The 21699-nt window shown below is 40.5% G+C and overlaps 1 protein-coding gene across 1 annotated transcript in view; it reads left to right on the top strand.

The window, feature by feature from the left end:
• LOC145772599 (uncharacterized) overlaps positions 1–14303 on the top strand; it is a 28870-nt gene extending 14567 nt beyond the window's left edge. Inside the window, exons 4-5 of the mRNA XM_082584459.1 lie at positions 9044–12210; positions 13073–14303. Of these exons, the coding sequence (XP_082440585.1) occupies positions 9044–12210; positions 13073–13159 (3254 nt within the window). The 3' untranslated portion in view covers positions 13160–14303. The remainder of the gene's footprint in view (positions 1–9043; positions 12211–13072) is intronic.
• Positions 14304–21699: the final 7396 nt, after the last annotated feature.

Here is a 21699-nt window from a genome sequence, read left to right as displayed (position 1 = left end):
TGTGGGCGATGGACAAACTGGGTGACAATACCATAAGTTTAGCCGTTCGGAACGGTGGTGACCTATACAATTTATCTAGTTGCTTTGCAGTGTCACGGTTTATAGTGAAGCTTAAGCAAATCACCTCAGAAAAGAGACAAACGAAGACCTCAAAAAGTGGTTGACATCAGTTATGAACGCCTCCCAACCGTTATGGAAACTTGTCAGTCGCTAATGATGCATTCTGTTGAAACACTTTTCGGTACCAGCGACAGTCAGCAGAATCATCTGGCAACCACTGCGAAGTTTTGATTACGTGTGACTTTAAGTCTTAAAATGTAATGAGTCTCAGTCACAGTGTGTTCTGTAAACTGCTGATGCGCCTACGCAGCGTCTAGTTAGAGCATTCGGATTAAAAAATGTCAGATGACGTTCAGTAGGCATAAGTCATAATTTTAACGCGAGCACTTAAAATAAAATCATTTACTGCAGTAATAGCTACAGATTTGCGTGTGGTTAGTACAACAAGCTGTGTCCTCTGCTACTGAACGCCAACTGATATTTTTGTGGCGAAAAGTTTGATGCCAGGCGTTAAAACTTCGATCAAAACATTTTCCGCAGTGTTCAAAATCGCGGCGCTGACGCCTTGGAAATTTCTCGTGTCAATCGTCGCTTTTAGGCCTTGTCTTGAAGTACCTGGCGCAAGAAAATTTATGTAAGTCGGCACTCTTATCCCATTCAGCAAAGATGGTCCTTTTTACGTCTGCAGACGATAAATCAATGTGAAAAGGACCAGTTTTGCTGGCTGGGATGATAGCATCACGTGATGCCCCCCCCCCCCCAGATCGTTCCTCGACCTGACTTGACGTTCTCCCTCAGTTTTTTTTTCCTTTTTAATTTTTTTTTTCCGTGAGACACGGCGTTTGTCGAATAGTGACGGCGCCTGTCGAGCGGCATTGCCGCCGAAAAAGGCTAAAATCGCAGCCCTGTGTGTAGCTATTGTGAATATTCTAGGCATGTCAGGGACATCAGTAATCAAGTTAGCCATTTGTTGGCGGGAAGTTCTTCTAACCTATTTATCGATTTACTTGTTCTAGATTACTTTATCATAACAGTGTGGGGGTGGAAGCATGGCAACCTATATATATGCACACGCCATACCAACGTACAAGCTTGAAATTTGGCTTGAAAATGATCTGCTACGCTTAATAACAGTTTGAATCGCTAATATTAGGGGGTAGATAATTTTAACTTTAGCCCTGATTGTTAGAATACAATCAGTACCAGTCTGGGTTTTTTTTTCGGTCATTTATCGGTCATTGACCGATTTTTTAGCAAAATGTCCGAAAAAAATATAGTCAATTCGCTCAAAATGTCCCTTTCGAGATAAAACACGACAACGTTTCTCAGCGAAACTTGTTGTAGCTAGTCAGGAAGTGCAAATTTTGGATTGTATCAGCTACTTGAAAGGAAATATTTTCATCAGAACAAATGACCCAAATAAATAAAAAATGACCGAATTTTTTCAAGTCATTTCGGACAAATGACCGAAAAGTCTCAGCGAAAAAAAAGCCTCTGAGAGCAGTATATTCTAAGACCTCTGATATCATTGTTTTGAAATTTTCTTTCGAAACAACAGAAGCGGAAGGTATCATCATATCCCATTTGAAGGTCATTCCGCACACTCTAGTGCAGAGGTGTGCAACATACGGCCCGCGGGCCAGAGAACGGCCCGCGGTACCCATTTACGTGGCCCGCACATTCTTCATCAAGTAGCCCATTATTTTTAAATGCTTTTCACTGTTAGATCGGAAGATGTTGTTATTTGTAACATCATCATTAGCGTTATTGACTTTTAGCATTATTACATCATTAGCATTATTGTTGCGTCATTAGTAAGCGTTGTAGAAAACCGCCTTGTTCTTCTGGCAATGATTCAGCAAGGGAACGTTCAAATATTACGTAACGCCTTCGAGGGGGAGGGGGGGTTTATGCAAAGCGTTACGTTAGCGTCACATCGGGGGGGAGGGGGTTCAAGCAAAACGTTACGTAACGCTTTCGAGTACGGAATGGTAGTTTTTTGTGCTGAATTCGTAGTGAAAAAGCGTTACATGGGGGAGGGGGGATTGAAAAAAGCGTTACGTTGGCGTTACATGGGGGAGGGGGGGTCAAAAATTCGGAAAAAAAAGCGTTACGTAATATTTGAACGTTCCCTAACATAAATCTTACTTTATGGGTGCAGTGTGGTGAATATATTAATATTTATTCTACAAAAAGCTTAGCATAGTAAAAATGTCTACAAGTAAGAAAAGGAAGGTTGATTATGAAAGCCGGAAGTTCAACAATGAGTGCTGTATAAATTACTTCGTTGTTCAACACAATCTAGATGTTGTTTGCCTGATTTGTCAAAACACTATAGCAGTAGCCTAATGAAAGAGTACAATATCAAGCGACATTACTGTGCAAAACACTCTGCTAAATATTATAGCATGATAGCATTGCATTATGAGAGCAGTTCTTTTCAAAAATGAAGCTGTTCAAGACAAAATGCAGGAATCAGCTTACAGATGAGCACTTGTCAAGTCAACTTCGAGTTGCCACTTCCTCCGTCAAAGCTGACATTGGCAAGATCTCTGGACAGAGAAGATATCAGACATCTCATTAATCACTCACTCAATGTGTAACGATTGTGTGTACGTTTCCATTAAATAAATTTTTCATATAAATTCATGTGTTATTCGATAGACTGGCCCTCAGCTTCATTATAATTGTACGTTGTGGCCCATTGAGATAAACAGTTGCACGCCCCTGCTCTAGTGCATGGATTTTCAACCTTTTCTGCATCGTGACCCCCTCAGAACAAGCGACATAGCTTCACCACCCACCTACAAAAATATTCAATAAAAGCATATTTAATGCAAAATTAACCAAATTAGATTCACGATGACATCCACTTATGTCTCGTTCAGGGTTGATCGGTGAAAACTAGGTTTAAACTGGTCAAAACCCAGAAAAATATTTGTATGTAGTGAAAGGTCCGCTACCTGGGCTATGGGCTATTGAGGAAATATAAAAGCAGTTGTGAGCATAGGCGCCGACTTTTCAAAAAACCTTGGGGGGCGAGAAAGGTGATGACGTCATAACCATAATGCTATTTTACTGGATTAAAATAATCTTTGATTAAGCTTACCGTCTTGTTTATATTGACACCTAGGTCGCAAACCGAATTTATTAGAACCGCTGCTTGAAACGATTAGTTTTACGCATACAGTACGCCTAGTCGTAATAATTTTGATATTATTAGCTCATAATTGGAACAGTTGGAAAACAAGCCGATTCATTTCCTTTTCGTGCGAGTGAATAACAACGACCAAGACAGTGAAGTTATCGAAATAAAACGCAAAAAATCATGATCTCAAGCAGAGTGGAAACCCGCTATCAGTTTTATTAACCTCGTATCGCGCGTTTTGCTAATTACTTACCTTCAAAGCGTTAACAACGGCGAAGTGTTTTCTCTTATGCTTTTTATCGAAAGTCAGTCTTTTATCGAATATATACCGTATATCGCAAGTGATTTTCACCTCAAAAAGACAGGTTCAACTTATACACGGGACAAGCTGTTGTCCCCAGCTCGGCAGTTTTCAAAATTAACGCATTTTTGCTGCGGCAAAATCATTGCCGACGTAGATTACGAAGTGTGAAATGGCGTCGGCCGAAGTAAAAGTTTTGAATACGTTTATTTGCAAAGATTCAAACTTAATTTTCAAATTTAATGATTTCTTGTCAATTCTAAACTTTATTCACTTGTTGAGCAATATACAAAGCTCACGAGACAAAACAGCAAAAAGAGCTGTTCTAGAGATCAATTTTTTTATTTTTGCGTGTAGGATATAATCGTTCTTATTACGTAACATTCCATGATCGTTGAAGTCGCCGCCGTCAAACCTTAGCGGCCGCATAAAACAATGATGTCAGGTTGGCTAGGTGATAATAGCGGTAGGAGACGTCGTTAATGCAGGCAATATCTGCGACCAAGACCATTAAACACCCTTTCTTTTATCGGTTTTCGATATAATTCTCACACATTGCGAAGAAAACAATGCGTTCTGTTGAATCATAATTGATCTCACAGCAGGAAGACCTCGTTGAAAATAGCTCGTCTAATTTAGCTGGTTTACGTAATACTGCAGTGAACAGTTACGTGACTATTCCAGCAGCGTAAGTTACTCTACGCTCTACTTTGAAATTTCCATACGGTATGATTTCCAATCTGTATTCACGTAATTGTTCGGTGTGTCGTAGTTTCAACTCGATAAAGTTTGCTAAAATCGATTTCATGTTTGAAGTCACAAAAAATCTAACGGACGTTTGGATAACTCGTGAAATGAGACTAATTATTCAACCTCGCATTCGCTTTTTCGCTACCACGCGTTTTGACTTTGAAGCTGCTCCTCACGCGCGGGAAGATAAGCAGTGTGTGACTGTGAGCGTGCGTGCGGTGTGCATGTCAGTAGTAATTCACGTTCCAGAGAAAGCCATGTGATCAGCTGCTGTTTTGCGGGCAATAGCGTCGCTTTCGGCATTCTCTAAGTCCGTTTAAATGATCTAAATCTCTCGTGAAGTATTTTATCTTTGAAACACCACTTGTAATAGCCATTTTTGTTGCCCCTCAACCATAAGTTTACGGGGGGCGCCTCCCCTCGGCCCCCCCGGGAGTCGGCGCGTATGGTTGTGAGTTATGAATATTTTGATATGCAGGCGTCGAAATAGCTAAACTTTCATTAATGGCCGCCAATACCGACCTGTCAAGCAAACTTTGATGGTAAATGTTTTTCATAAAAAAAAATTGTTGGAATTAATTCTTGTACTTCAGTTGGCTGTGCAAATTGCTCATCGTTCTACCAAGCATTTTTTGGTTCATCAGAAACTTAGGTATTTTTAGACTTGGAATTTTCTCAATAATTAAAATACCCGTATTTTACGGACCATAAGGCACAATTCAAATCCTTTTTTTTTCCTTATAAATTGATTGTGCGCCTTATAAGCCGGTGCGCCTAATGTATGGATCTCTTCTTCTTCAACAGATTGATCATGTTTGATCAGCTGTGATCTCCCTTATGAACTGCCTCCATTTTGTTCTGTCCTTTGTTTTTATTAGTGTTTCCGGTATGCTTTTTATTCCTGTAATTTGCTTGATATTGTCAAAATATTTCATTTTTTGTCGTCCTTTTGTTCGTTTGCCTTGCACCATCCCAGTCAACATTGAATTTTCCAACGAGTTGCTTCTTGCTATGTGTCCGAAATATCTCAATTTTCTGAGGTTAATGTTATTAATCAGACTCCATTTATCGTTTATTTGTTGGGAAACAAATTCATTTGTTTTTCTTTCCATCCAGTCCATCCAGTTGTTTTTCTTTTCTTTCCATGTATGGATCAAGTAGTGTTTTATTGCCTACACTCAAAACCAGTACCGTACCGATACTATTATTATATATATAAATAAACCACCGTCTTACACAATAAAAGCAACTAGAAACTGTGATATTTACTAGGCCCATTTTTTCTTTTGCTCATTGTACTATTGTGACTTGCTTACATTTATTACGCATTTTTGTTTAATGAGCTTTATACGGTAACCCATACTCCTTAAAATACGTTGCGTTCTATAGCCATGTGCGTCTTATGTCTGAACAAAAAACTAATCAAAGCAATTTATTGACAGTGCGCCTTATAATCGGATGCGCTTTATGGTCTGTAAAATACGGTAACCAACTGATTGAAATATCAAAAATAAACAGAGAAATTGAATATTTTTTGTTCCAAATCCAGCATTTAGGTTATTGTTGATCAAAACAAAATATAGTTGAACATCATTACTAAACATGGAGGTGGAGGGTAATATTTTTAATTCAATTGAAAATCAACTTGATTCATACACTAAAGGGGTTTTGACCAGTTTTGACCAGTAATAGGTGGTCAAAACTGCCCGGTTTAAACCAGGTTTTAACCGGGCGGTTTAAACCGATCAACCCTGGTCTCGTTCCGCTGTTCTAATGCAAACTTCTGAAACCAAAAGTGTCTTACGATGTTATTACGACTTCTATCACATTTCGTTCGGTTACAAGCTTGGCTCGATTATGGGAGAAAAATAATGAATATAAGGTACATTTTCACTGGTTGAATGTATTGCAATCTTGTATGGGTTTATTGAAATCAGTTTCAGTGAGATGGTTGCTGCTGCATATTTTTAACAAGCTTGTTAATGCGTGAAACTGTTGTTGAAAGAACTTTCAATTCAAACAAAATTGTCTAAACACTGAAATTTTTCAACGTCATTGGACATGATTCTGACAAATCCATATTTGACGTGGTAGGATTCCAAATAATCTTTCTTTTTGCCATAGCATGGTTACTGGTTAACTTTAATCTGCAAAAGCAACACACAAAAACTATGTGAACAATATTGAATGCTTTTCTATATCGAAGCCTTTGCATAGTCTTAAAGCTTAAACAATAGTAATAAAGTATAGCCTCAGGTCGAGGAATGGTTGATTGCAAAAAGACGTAGTTTTTATTCTTGCAAAAAATTAAAACGATATATACATCGGATTTTCAGGCGTCTCGGAATAGGGTGGTAACTGGTAACCCTCAGGCTGAAAACCCCTGCTATAGTAGATAGGTTAAAACTTCGACAACTGGAAATCTTTTATGTTTTGTTTTTATGATATGAACCAACTTATCTAAAATTTGATTAGTGTGACTCGGCTGGGTCCTGGCGGAGAGTTCAAAATCTAAATTGCATTGGCTTCCTGTCATTATTATAGGTTTGCACGTTAGCAAGGCGTGTGTATTAGGGTGGGTCGATTTTCACATAAAATTGTCGGATTGTCGCATAAATCGGTATTTAGGTGAGGCTTGCCATACTAAATAAAGTGTTAAAATTTCAATGTGATGGTGTGATCCTAACCACTTACCCCAGGTGGTATGGAAAAATACAATTTTCTACTTCACGGTAAATTATATTCAATAGGTAGGCTACAGTGAAATCAAAACAAAATTGAAATTTAATGAATTAAAACCAAACCTAGATGTTAAACTAAACAACACAGTCTTTCTTTGATTCAAATATAGGCCGCTGCTTCCTTGCATCTAAGGTAGAATAAATCAGAGTTCCTTTTTCCTTTCCGACAGTTTTGGGGCTAACCTCAGCGACTACACGAATCATTCTTTCAACGGCTTGAGTCTGTGGTGTGTATGACGACTTCACTGGGACTGACTTTATTGCATCCCAAAGTTCATCCTCACTCTTAGTTCTTAAGTTAGATGATAATAATGGTGGTTCAGTAACGTCAATCTGTGTCCAGTGAGTCGATCATATCAATATAATCCATCGCATTAAGATTAAGTTGATCAGCAGGGCGATGGAATTTTCATATTATTGTAGATGAAAGCTTTCGTGCTTTCAGAATTCGCTAACAGCTACTTCAAGAATGGCAGGTCTATTGTGATGAAACATGGCATATAGCAAGTTTTCGGGGTGAGCTGCATAACAATTTTGCTTCATCGATTTGTCGATGACAGACTGCATTTCTACTGGCTCAATTCCACGACTGAGTTGTATCATAAGGAAAAGTAGCCTACTGCTGGAGCATCGCTGATATCTGTGGCCATCTTAGTGCAAACCATACAAGCCCATATACAGTTGCAATGAATCGTGTCAATGTTTTAACAGCTTCTGATGGATGGGTTTGACTAACATAATAGCGGCACATTCGATTTGCTCCTGTGAATGATTAGGTTATATTTCCCAGGATCTCTGTGTAAGAGTGTTTCAGAGCATTCCTCAGAACTGATTACATGGCAGATTTCCAAAAGGTACATCTGGTCTGTGCTTAAATCTTTGAATTGACCAATTTTGGCAAATGGGGAGTTTCAATTTTATCAAACAATGCGATCTCCAAGGCTATAAGGTTTGATCACAGAATATCGCCAATTTCACCAATGAATGTTTCTGGACCAGATGTCTTTCCAAATAATCCAAATAGATGCTGCAATGGTAACTCATTGATGGGCAGCATAGGCCAACATATATTCCACTGAACTTCACACTGGATAATGGATATGATCTTCTTTTCAATTCCCAGTGTTCACTGCTATCCCGTCACAACCTGTTATTCGAATTCCATCCATGTTCACATTCTCGTCGATCATACATTTTAAAATGTCAACTGAACGACCACTTGGTGTTGTGACATGAGAGATCTAGATGTCACCAGGTTGTGTCAGTAAAACGTAATGGTATTTTTTTTTATTTCTCCTGTGGTGGTAGTCATCAAAGACATATTACTCATCCTTTCTCCCATCGAAATAGAGCGATATAAAATTATTGACGACATGTTGGGTTGATTTCAATCCAGTACGCCTCTTGACTCGGCTATGTCTCACTTTCCGTGGGTCAATAATGATGTCTGTGGAGAAGTCTTTTTCTAACACATCCTGCAAAGTAGCAGTGGCAATAGCAGCAACTGTTTCGTCAGAAACCATCTTTTGATGGGATTCCCTTGCAACACAAGGGATTGGGATGGTATTGTAGGCACTACTTGTTGAGACACTCTCCATGAAACTCGAATCATTATCGGATGAATAAGATAAAGAGTCAGTTTCACAAAGTTTTTTTGTGGCGTGCTAACCGCACAACTATTAGAAGTTCGCTCACTGCGCAGGATTGCCGGATTGGGCGAAAAAATGAGATAAAATGACAAAAATTTCCGCAACTTTTCGCCCAATCTTGCAACCCTGTTACAGAAACAGAGGGTCATTGGGGTAATGGGTTGCTGTGCACAAAACGATTTTAAACTTAGAGGAAATGTTTAGAAGGTAAAGTGGCACTTATGTTCAAATTTATATGATAAATAGAGAAATCGACCCACCCTAGTGTGTATATAGGTTGTTCTGGGTAGAGATATGTTACTCTAACATAATATAGATAAAAAGATCAAATATTTTGAACTTTAGCCTATTTCTCCAGTTTATTTATATTTTCTTTTGTTATTGGATGTTTCAGGAACTCTGTTTCGTGTGCGGCTGGATGTAGAAAAACCTGTTCTTGTTGGAGAAGAATTGAAACTTCCATCGGTAACAATTCAGTCAGGTGATCCTGTAAACAGGACATCTGAACAACACTCAGCCGATGCTACACAGGTTGAGCAACGCACAACAGACACTGCCGTTTTTCTGCAACACGTGTCACTGTCAGAGGATCGACAATTTAAGCAAAGCGCAACAGATGATGATGCATATTTTAAGAAACCCAAACAGTTTCAAGAAGCCTTTTCCGATTTACGGCTCACTGAAGGAATTGAGTTACATTCCACCCACAATTCAAAACCTGGTGAGCCTTTTAGCCAAGTGACGCCGGTGTCAACAACCAACAACAAACTCCCCCCTACCTTAACCAAACCGTCTACTTCAAGTATAGCACACTGTGGAAAATATGCGGAGGATAAAAAAGGAATGTTCAAAGTTCAGCGTTCTGTTTCACCCCGAAACATGACGACAGTTACAAATGAAACATTAGTAATTTTTTCAAACAAACCAAGGCACAGTGATGCTGCATCAGTGGTGGTGAGGCAGCATTGTCAAGGATATCGGGCGGAGCCCATTTCCTTTCTCCCTGAACCCGACTACGTTAAAAGAAATAGACATTCTTTTTGTAAAAACTGTGAAGTTGACAAGGCAATCCCAGTCTTTGGGAATGAACGTATCGGTGTTGACCCGAGACCTATTTTGAGTTTAAAATACCAATTTCTTTTAAGAGATCGCTGTCTAAACTGTTTTCTTCTCATGAAAGCTGATGGCAACGTCGTGCAAAATCAGTCGACTTTGCGTATTCACACGATTGCTAGTTGCTCAAACACAAGCGTCTTGAATGCAGTTGTAAATAACACAGACTTTGGTGTCAATTTGAACACGCCCTCACTGGATTCCAAAGAAATTATTAAACTTCCTTTCGAAGCTGAATCTAGCAGTATTGTAAAGCCATTAGCGAACAGTAACGCAACACTTCCTAACATTTCATCAAACCATAACATTGTGCCACCATCAATCTTGGGGTTTCCTAGCAAACAACAGCGTCAAGTTAAAACCATTAAGACTAATGTTGCATCGATTCTTTCAATCAGGGCTGATAATACTTCTGTTGTTTCAGATGAAAAAGTAATTCAACTTGCTGGTACATCTTTTGCTGTTGGAAAATCGAACAGTCCCGAAAGTTACTCAATGGCAGTCAGTGACTTGCCTGAAAACTCATATGATAACATTTGCCCCATGAAATGTGTAGCATCTCCAATTTCTGAGAAATCTGTCCCACAAACTAAACAACAGGAGTCAGTCGTTCAGGTCACCCCATGTGGTGGCTCTGTTAAACATATACCTGAGGCAACTCTCAGTAAGGTTGAACGATTAGATGCTTTAAAGATGAAGATTCCTTGTGCGATGCCATTAAATAATGTAGAAAAATCGTCCATTAAGAAATGTACACCAAGTCTTAAAGTCAGTGATGCAACAACCGACAAACCTCATCATATTTCTGGTCGGACTCGTCCTTCTACTACTTCAAACATCGATCAATCTATGCTGGAATCGTCTTCTGTTGGTGGTCCTGAAAAAAGCAACAAAGATGGTACATATATCAACATACATAAATCTTTTTTCAATGATGCTTACTCTGACATCAGTGATGATGAAAGGAATAGTAATAATGCTAAGGAGCCGTGTGATGCAGACAATGCAATTCCAGTTTCAGATATCGCATTTCTGCCTGCACAGAGTCAGGACACTGCTGAGAAAATTATCGCAGCCGATGTAAGCCATTTCATTTCTGGCAATTGCTCTTCTTCCCACTTGAATGGTTCTAGAAGTATGGAGGGAACTATGAAAATAAAGGTTGATGAGAATGTTTTAACTTCTTGCTCGCCACCATTGTCATCTTCTCCCAGTAACGTGACTGAAGTGTTGAAAACTATCACAAATTCATTCCCTAATGAGTGTGAAGTGACATTGTCTAAAGTTTTGGAAAAGTCAAACATGCAAGTGTCCACAATTGCTTTTCCTTCTGTAACATCCCTAGTAAACAAACACGTGAAGTGGGCAGAGCCCACTTCACGTGTTTTAAGCAATTTTCAATTACCGACTTTTTCGAAGTGCTCCAACAAACGAAATGAAGCTTTTAATTCATCTACGCAGTTCACATCGCATCAGCATAAACTTCCTAACACCCAAGCGGAAAATTATCTAGAACAGCAGAATAGCAGTTTAAAAGAAGTAACCACTGGTGGCAGGGAATCATCTCAGGAACGGTCCTGCCCAGACTGGGTGGATGACGAACTTCCCATTTTACAACCTAAGAAAAAACGTCAAAAGATATCTTATCCTCCAGTCATTTGCACGAATAAACCAACGATCGGACCTGGTCGTATCAACACGAATAATGCGACTGCGGAGCAAGTTCTTTTACATGACTTTGTCAAGACTCAGTCGAACCAAGGTATCAAGTATGGCAGTAAAGATGTGTCGACCGTATCCAATGCATCTACAGCTAGCTCACATGAACAAACTACCACACACTTCAAGCATGATGATGTTCATTGCATTCCCCAAACGGAAGCAAACTCAAATGCTGCAAAACTTGATGTTGGTATTCTTGCGCAAAAACCATCCACCGATATTGAAGGTGAATCAAATGTCTTGATAAATTACTCAGAAAATCAAGATTCAGGGCTTATTTGTAAATCAGAGGTTAAAAAACAATGCTCTTGCATTGGTGCTAAGTCGTGTCTTTCAAAGAATCATTCTTTATCAGAAGTTCAACGAGATTCATTAGAAGACGATTTAGACGAAACTTCCAATCTCCAGACAGATCATGTGACATCTACCAATGAAAGTGGCAGCAAGTCTCTCAAAGAAACAGCTGTTGGTGATGAACTTTTACCAGAAAAGAGTGCCCACGAGTCTTCTGCACAAATCGCAATATGTGATGCAAGTGTTGATGGTGGTAACTTCACTTGTCGGGGTGAAAAATATGCCTGGCCCTACTCACAACCTGCTCTAGACGAGGTTGAAGCAATGTCTGACTGCGACTCCGACATAGAATGGCGAAGTAACCTTGAAAATGTTGGTGTTACAGTAACTGCCCTTCAAGATACCGGATTTGTTCCAAAGTGCTTTCTACATGTAAGTGTATACAGTATGGATAAATTTGATATATATTCGATACAGCCAAAAAATTATACAAGTGCAAGAAGCGAAACTACGTTCTGAGACAAGGGTTTCTTGAATAAAAGTGTTTCCAGATGTTGTTTTTAGATTTCAGCCAAAGTACCAGTTTTAATAAATACTGTAACTACACCTGTGATTTTCAACTAGTGTTTCGTGGACAACCGTCAGGTGTTCCGCAAAAAAGTGTCGACTCTTGACGTGATACATTATTGCCATATACATGAAAATCTTGCTCAATATTAACTTGAAGACTCTACACATTGGTGGGCTCGAGTACAATCATCGTTTGTAAACATAGCCCTAGTCTGGTTGACGACTATGAAATATAAGTATGAAATATATAATATGAAAGCAACACATCAGATCCAGATATCATGCTGAAAAAAACATTATTTGCTCTGAGAGTGCGCATGGCCATGACAAGTAATATTTGATAAATTGCACCATCACTTTGACACATAGCCTGCTGTAATTCTTCTGATGTACCGGTATATAGGCTTACACAATTTGCAAACTTTTCTTTAATGTTAAGTACAATATTTGACTGACCTGAGGTATTCGTATGATTTATATTCGTATATATTCGTAATATTTGACTGACCTGAGGTATTGTCTTTGTATGAAGTGTAAGATTTGCAGATGATGCGTTTCGGTTTGAAGCTAAAAACACAGTTAAAAGTTTAATGCAGGAGATATTTTTCTACTTTTAGCCGTCTTACATTACTTTGAGTTGCACTGTTGAAATCACGTCTGGCATGTTTTTGTCAGTTTATGTTGCTAACCCCGTGTCAAAAAATTCATAAAAGCTTTTTTGCAGGCATCAGCCGACCACGTATGTTGTTCCTGCTGCGGTGCTTTATGTTGTGCATCGAGCTGGGTTCGACTCTCAGACGGAACATCCTAGATTTCCAGAATTGCTTTCATGACATCTTCAAGTCGCGTTTTGTTTTAAGGGGTTAAAGTGAACGTGCTTTCAATCATACCGTGCAATATTTACGGACACGGTTGTAGATTTAATTGAACAATAAGAGAACATTTTATAGGAATTTAATTAGCCTACAACGTTTTGTCAAACACTGTTGTTTTGGTTTTCCATTGAAGTTGAAAATATGATTTGAAGTTGGCGGTTGTACTTCACCCACTACCATTAGGTAAAAGTGGTTCCATACTTGATTGAAGTGTCGGGTATGAGAAGATACGGCTCTCATTGTACTAAGTCATCGGCACTGAGAAGAGTAGGGTGGCCAGTTCCTTTCTCTCGGCCGCCTTTCCTTCAGCAATTATGCCCACCCAATTTATTACACCCTGGGTAGAGATGAGCGGTGTTTTCAACAACCAGCTTAGCCGGTGTCGAACAAGATTCTCGTTATTGGAAAGTCAACGCCTTATGCGCTGCGCCACCACTACCATGAAGGTCCTGCAAATGACACTGTCGACAATATCCACCTTGCACTCACTGATTAATGTTTTCAACTTTTTGTCAGCCATGTTGCTTCCCAGTGATAGTCTATGTTTTGGCAACCCAAATTCTACTTTTCACCCCACTTGCTAATGTTAGCTTTGAGACCCACTACCCACACCATACGTAGTGGAATATTACGTTTTCACTGCCTTTCATAGGTGCCACAGTGAGTCAAGGTGCAAAAAGATGAAAAAAGTATGATTTTTATCGATCAAGTGCAGTTCAAATGCAATTTGTTTACTCTTGTTTTACTTGCCTTGTTTATGTTTCCACTGCAATAGTCTATATTCTTATTTATTTATGTTAAAGTAAATTGGTTTTCAATGCTTAAAACTAACTGAATACTGTATTGGAATTAACTCAGTAAAGTGTCTAGTATCTAACCTGCACCTCACGAAAAGATGCTGATATTAAAGAGAATGATGCTTTCGAAATAATTTTAGGATAGTTGGCCTAATATTATTGTTTCTATTCGGATTATTGCTACTGCAATGTTCTACGCAGCTAGATTTTTTGGCCACAGTGCTACTAGGATCGTGAAGCGAATTGGAGTAAGTAATCTTTTTCATTAATAAACTTATTTTGAAACAAAAATAGAATTTGCCGTTTGAATAAGAAATGTTTTTGAGCACTCCAGATTCTTATTATTCTGCAGTAATTTGTAAAGTTTTAAAGAACAAAAGCGCAAGTCTGAACGATTTAAATTTTCTACGCGCTACAATCTCATATGTTTTATTTTGATTCCTCAGCAAAATTGTTTGAATGTCAAAACTAAGTTGTTGTTTTTTACATCTGCGCAAAGTTTTTAGCATCTTTTAAAGCAAATAACACTAATCTTGCCAGCTAACCATTTGTTTGAAACTAAACGCTGAGAAATCTGTTACATGTGGACAAGATTTAGTTGGTCGTTGGAACACTGGCACGAACCCAGACCTGGCTTTCGCAAGTGATGACCCCGATGATCGCCAGCCGGACAGACGTGTGTTAGAGAAGTTCCCAAGGTCTCAACACCGACCCTCGCTAATCACGGCCCCCTTGCTTGCCACACCTATTCCGAGCAAGCCTGTCAAGCGATGGAACTTCAGAAAGGCCGACTGGGAATACTACAGCTTCCTCACAAACGAAGCTACGCAGTACCTCCCATCCCCACACACCATCAAAGTGGATGAAGCCTACCAGGACTTCTGTGATGCAATCATATCTGCGGCAAAAGACTCCATCCCGCGAGGTCGACGGAAAAACTACATACCTTGCTGGGATGTGGAGTGCGACAGGCTTTACCGCGACTTCCTCCGTTCCCCCCAGGGTACCGCCACCACCAACTCAGCAACAGCCCTGCTGGCAAGATTGGATTCAAAGAGGAAGAAGCGCTGGACAGAAGCCATAGACTCAATCGACTTCACGCACTCCAGCCGCACAGCTTGGAGTACACTCAACAACCTCACTGGCAGATCACGTGCCTCTCGTCGCCAATGCCCCATTTCAGCAAATGCCATCGCCTCACAACTTGTGAAAAATGGAGTGCACAGAACGAGAGACCGTGAATCAGACAAGTCCGTCCTCAAGGAAATGACGGACCTCTGGAAGGTCCCAACACCTGTCGAGGGCAACATCTCTGGTGAGTTTACCCCAGAAGAATTTGCCTCCGCCCTCCAGCACCTAAAGCCAGGCAAATCCCCGGGCCTTGACCACCTATGCCCGGAACTAATACTCCAAGCTGCCCCCTCTATGAGGTCCTGGTTAAAAGAATTCCTTTCCTGCTGCTTGCGTCACCTGCGCATCCCAAGAATCTGGAGAAGAGCCCTAGTGGTTGCAGTCCCAAAGCCGAAGAAGCCCCCAGGGGATCCGAAGAGCTACCGCCCCATCTCTCTGCTCTGTATCCCCTTCAAGATACTCGAAAGACTTATCTACGCCCGTGTCGAACCGATAATAGACCCTCAGCTCCCTCGGGAACAAGCTGGCTTTCGCCACGGAAGATCAACTGTAGACCAGGTCACTCTGATGACCCAAGACATCGAGGACAGCTTCTCGGCAAAAAAGAAGGCTGGCGCCGTGTTTGTCGATCTCACGGCTGCCTACGACACTGTATGGCACAGCGGCCTTACCTGCAAACTACTCCGTCTCCTTCCTGACAGGCACATGGTCCATATGATTATGGAACTTGTGCAAAACCGCAGCTTTACCCTCTCCACCGGTAGCGGCCGACGAAGTAGACTACGTCGACTCAGGAACGGCGTCCCACAGGGCTCTGTCCTGGCTCCCCTCCTCTTTAACACTTACATCTATGACCTGCCTGACACCATCTCCAGGAAGTATGCTTATGCAGACGATCTGGCTCTCCTGCATCCAGCCGGAGATTGGCAGTCAATGGAGAGGAACCTAAGCCAGGACATGTCAACTATATCAACATATCTCCAGAAATGGAAGCTACAGCTCAGCAAGGCAAAGACAGTGTCGGCGGCCTTCCACCTAAACAACAAGGAAGCAAAACGTGAGATCAACATTACCACCGATGACGAACACCTCCCCTACTGCGCCGAACCCACCTACCTCGGCGTAACCCTGGACAGGTCACTCACGTACCGACGACACCTGGAGTCACTGCGCAAAAAACTATCTGCGCGCGTTGCACTTTTGAGGCGGCTGGCGGGTTCCGGCTGGGGAGCTGATGCGAAAACCCTTCGCACAGCTACCTTGGCCCTTGTCCATTCTACCGCTGAGTACTGCGCACCAGTGTGGTGCCGCAGCTCTCACACCCGCCACATTGACACCGCCATCAATGACGCACTACGCACTGTGACTGGATGCCTGCGTCCCACTCCAACGGACTGCCTTCCCATCCTTGCAGGCATCCAACCTGCTGAGCTTCGCCGTAAAGGAGCCATGATTTCCCTTGCTCGTCGCGCACTGGACCCCGACCACCTCCTCCACAGTACATTCCAGCGCCTACCTGGAGGACAGCAGCGACTGAAATCAAGACGCCCATTTGTGCCCGCCGCACGACAGCTTCTGAACAACGTTGAAGATCTTGGAATAAGTGCGGCACACTGGACGAACTACACATGGAACATGGAGTGGCAAAACAACACCTCCCGACTCCGTGATTTCCTACCCGACGTCGATCCCCACCCTCCGGGAATGTCCCTCGCAAGACTTGCGTGGGTCCGGCTTAACCGCCTACGAACCGGCGTCGGTCGCTTTCGTTCAGACATGTGCAAATGGGGCCTGGCTCCCTCACCGGGATGCGAGTGTGGCGCCACAGACCAGACAGTAGATCATGTCGTCCATGACTGCCCAATCCATCAACCACCACATGGAGCGCTTGGACTGAAGGCCCTGGATGACGAGAGTGTCGAGTGGCTGATGACATCATGCCCAAACATATAGTCCAGAAGAACAGCTCATACGACGAAGAAGAAGATTTAGTTGAGTTCAAGGCCAAACAAGCGGAATTTTGAACAGTTTCTGGGCTATCACAGATCAATGTGTTAGCTATATATTAGGGTGATTCATAAATTGAAATTTTTTTTAATTCAATGGGGCACCCTCTTGTATCGTGTCAATACCTGAAAAAATAATCCTGTCAAATTTTTAGAGCAATCGAAAGCATTTTTAAGGTTGCTACCGACTTTGAAAGCTGCACATAATACACAAATGGGTCATTCCCTGTCAACTCAACAAGGTGTGCAAGCTCGATCCTCTTAGATTTTCTTGAAATTCACACTAAAGTTTCATATTGATGTATAATCCGGGACGTGTATAATAAACACAAAAAAAATTTCAGCTCATTATCTCAAGACGTTTAGAAATTACAGCCCTTCAAAGTCACCAAGGTCCCTCAAAATGTGTTCGCATGTACAATTGTACATTTTCCTCCATGTTTGGGTCTTCATAACTTTTAATCTAAAGCATTTACAAAGCTGAAATTTGGTATTCTGATTAAGAAGCAGCCCTAGTTTTCATATCTACCACCAAAATTGCTAATTTCAAATTAGTTTTAGATATAGAACTTTTCAAAAATTGAATTTTTTTACATTTGAAAATTTTTTATCAATTTTTGATGTCCGCTATCTCCCAAACCAATAGTCACAGAACTACCATTTTGCATATCATTAATCTATACTAGTTGATAATTAACCACCATGAGACTGATACCAAACAAATGTGAAATTATTGAAGTTTGGAGGGTGTAAAGATGGTTCGGGCTTCATCTTCATCTAAACGATACAGTTGTGTAAATGGGAAAAATTTTTGGGGAAACTGCCTCACACTAATTTGGGCAGCTGCATAAACAGACTAATCCAGGGTTACCAGATTGGCCTTTTTAAGGCCAAATTTCTCAGATTTGGCTTTTTTTAAAGCCGTTTGGCCTTAGAAATGATACGTTTGGCCTTTTTCTAGATTTGGCCTTAAATTTGGCCTTTTTTAAATTTAATCTTCAAAATGCATAATAATCAATATTTCTCATATATTCACCATTGTTCAATACATGTTCTATACTTGTTAAATACTTGTAATGTGACGCCGAGTCGGACTGCGCTCCCCTCTAAGCCAGCCAGTGGTGCCAGATGTCACCACTGTAGCAGATTCATACTCATCTGCTACAGTCCTTTTATTATATATATATACTTGCTACTTTCAGAATTATTTTTGCTATAATTTATTAAAATCCGCTACAAGTCATAAGATATCGATAAATATGAATGTTATAGACATTATTTTGGAATTATAATGGTAACGCTCAAAAGTAGGTGGCCTATACAGAAATGTAACGACTAACGTGTTCACTTTTCAGTTCAATTTATTTTTGTTTTGTTGGCGAAAAAGAAAGAAAAAAACAAAAATATACGAAAACACAAATAAGTCGCACAACAAGGATGGCAGCGAAAGACCAAAAGGTCACTAAAGTCAGCTGCATTTTCGATCGATCGGTAGTCCAACACAACCGCTGGCTTGCCATCAGAGCATGCTTTCAGAAATTCAGTTGTTGAGCGATACAAGTGATTCGTGGTTGTGCAATTGAGTGCGTTTCAAATTACCATTATTGTGATGCTTTGTGATGTTATAAATAAATTTGTAATGAGCAAATAAATTATTGATCATAGACTTGTTACAAAAGAATCTCTTTTTAATAATTACTGTAGTAATGTTCACTTAAATGATATACATACATCATTCATTCATTTATTTTTAGTCATTAACGCGTCCGGGACGAAAAAGATACTAAGTATAGTAACTACAATAGTCGATATAGGCCTACCAGGACGTTAATGAACGGGAAAAGGTGGCAAAACCTTAAAAGGTTTAAAACGTGCCTGAATAGTAAATCATGTAGTAGCCTGTATGTCTGTAGTTAGCACGGCCACAAAACAAACAGAAGCACACATGTAGCAATAAATGATAGCCTAATGAAAAGTGTTGTGGTTCGCATTTGCCAGTTCCAATGTTGATGTGGATGAGCAGTCATCATAATAAAAATAGGATGGAGAAAGAAAACCGGACATAAAAGAAACCCATCCTTAGGCAAAAGCCCGTTTCGATGCGGCCTAGGAGAGCAAAGTGTTGAGCTCTTCCCATGGTCAGACCAGTGGCGTATATTCAGGATGTGCAAGGTGTGCACTGAACACCCTAAGAAATCCAGAAAAAAGGATAATTTCCATCGATTGTCGATGTTCTTTACTTTCATGATATTCTAACATCTTGCTGCATGCTGATTGCTTTCTTTTCAATTGCAAAACTCGTCCCCTTCTAATTTTAATACTCCAACGTTTGAGGTCATTGCCTTTAATTTTTTCGGTCATTACCTTTAAGCTGGGTGTGCACTAACAGCTTGGCGAGTGCTATTTAAAATAAACAATAAGAAAAATGACGTCACAAGGCAGCGAAAACAGCAATGGTTTTAGGTCAGCCAGGCTGTGCACTCGCTGATCTGAACACCTTGACGCGTCATTGGGGGAATCCCAGGCAATAGCAAGTTTTAGCTTGTTGGATTAGAGTTTGAGGTGATCAGAGTTGGAAACAAGATAAGATAAAATGTTTTTTATGCACCAAGTGCCAGTAAATTAGAACTAGCTTGTCTGAATCTGCAATAAAGCTTAAGTCAACAGCCAATATCATTGATGCACCATTCTAAAACAACACATCTAATCGTTTTGTAATTTCCACACAAAAACAAGAAAGACTGAGCTCGCTCAGCTTGCTTTCAATAGAGAAGGAACTTTTGCTAGAACTGAAGCAAAAGCAAGCTTTCTACGACGATGTAATTCAAAAATTTATTGCACAAACAAGAAGAATCAAATTATGCTATAGATGAATTTTCCTTCTGTAGTCGAGGTGTTAAACATTTTCGTTTTTACTAAGTAGTACGGCGGATAAAAGTACAGACGACCAACATAGCAATCGACTTTCTTTTCTTGTTTATTATCGAGTTGCTTTGCTATTGTTTTTTGTTTTAACTTTCACCTGTTTGTTTTTAATTCGCTTGTACATTTCTCAAGGTGTTGCGATCGTGCCTAATCCTTGCATGAAGTAGCCTAAATCATTTCCATCTCGAGCACGCTTTAACTTTCGCGTTTTTTCAGACTCCTGCTGTGTTATGGCAAGTAATATTGTTCGTTTTGATGGTTGGAAATAAAAAGTGAACTGAAGTATGTGACTTTAGAAATGCAACTTAATGTTTGATATTATTTAGTCTTTCATTCAATAGGCGCTGTCAAATAAATATCTATTTTGTATTCTTCTCCATTCCGACAACATTATTTTTGTCAGTTCTGTTCATGTTCAGAATTTGTGCTGAAAATGCTTTCAGAACGCACCAAATTCAAGGTTAATTTTAAAAATTTTCTGGGGAGGCCCCCCAGACCTCCCGCTGTTGCTTTGCCGTCACTGAACACCCTGTCAAAGTGGTCACGGTACGCCACTGGGTCAGACTGCACATCACGCAGTAGCCTACGACGATTGAGGAATTTAAACGACATGAATTTGACGACATGAACATAAATTATTCAATTATGACGATATGAATTTAGCTTTATTCACTGACGACATTTTAACATTGATTGCCTTCATATTTGACCTTCTTATGAAAAGTTTTCAGCTCTGTTCGACATTACAGTAAGACTCTTTCCTGTTGGACCATTCCTTTCAGACCTTGCTAAGGTATTGCTTTTGTAGCGGACGTCGAATGGTCTGAACATCCGCCCATACCTAGCTGTAGCTGCTACAGCAACATCCTGGGTACTAGCGTGTAGTGGGGATGATCTTGAGAACAATACCTTGCTTCTTTTGCGAGTAGGAGTTTATTACAAAGAAATGAATGAACTTCCACGTCGGAACGTTGTAGCCAAATAATACCTTGAATTCAAATAGAACGAGCTAAACTAATTCAGAACATAAAAAACTACACTACAACCATACTTAAACTAACACCGTGACTTCCGAGAAAGGCATCCGTGACAAACTGACTGAGAAAATAAGGCACCACACAACTGGCCGACAGAAACCATACTGGAAACTCACAAACTGACTGTGTTTAACGCTGAACGATTGATTTAAAGGGGCTTATTGCTTCAAGCAATGCAGCATGCAGGGCCGTGGCCAGACCGCAGAGCAAGGGGGTCCAACTGTTTTTAGGGAGGGCCGAAAAAATTTAAATGGGCAAAATCATTATAATTGTGGCTGTTGCTCGAGAATGTTGGGATTTTGCCAGGGGGGGGGGAAATTTTTTTCAGGGGGGCGAGGCCCCCCTGGCTACGGGCCTGGCAGCATGTGTCAAATGCGCAATACCTACAACAACGTAAAACTACGTATGTAAAATCAAACCCTGATAAGTGGTGAAAATTCCAAGGAAACGCCCTAATTTTCAGCCAGCGTTTCAAATTCATACCAAGCACAAATTTTACAACGGCAATTAGACTGTCTAAACTCTAAAGCAAACATGAAAAAAGACCGCAGGCGCTAAAAAAGACCTACACCCCCTAAGA

Source organism: Aplidium turbinatum, chromosome 6, assembly GCF_918807975.1.
Source record: "Aplidium turbinatum chromosome 6, kaAplTurb1.1, whole genome shotgun sequence".
NCBI lineage: Eukaryota > Metazoa > Chordata > Ascidiacea > Aplousobranchia > Polyclinidae > Aplidium > Aplidium turbinatum.
This window is presented reverse-complemented; position numbering and strand designations above follow the sequence as displayed.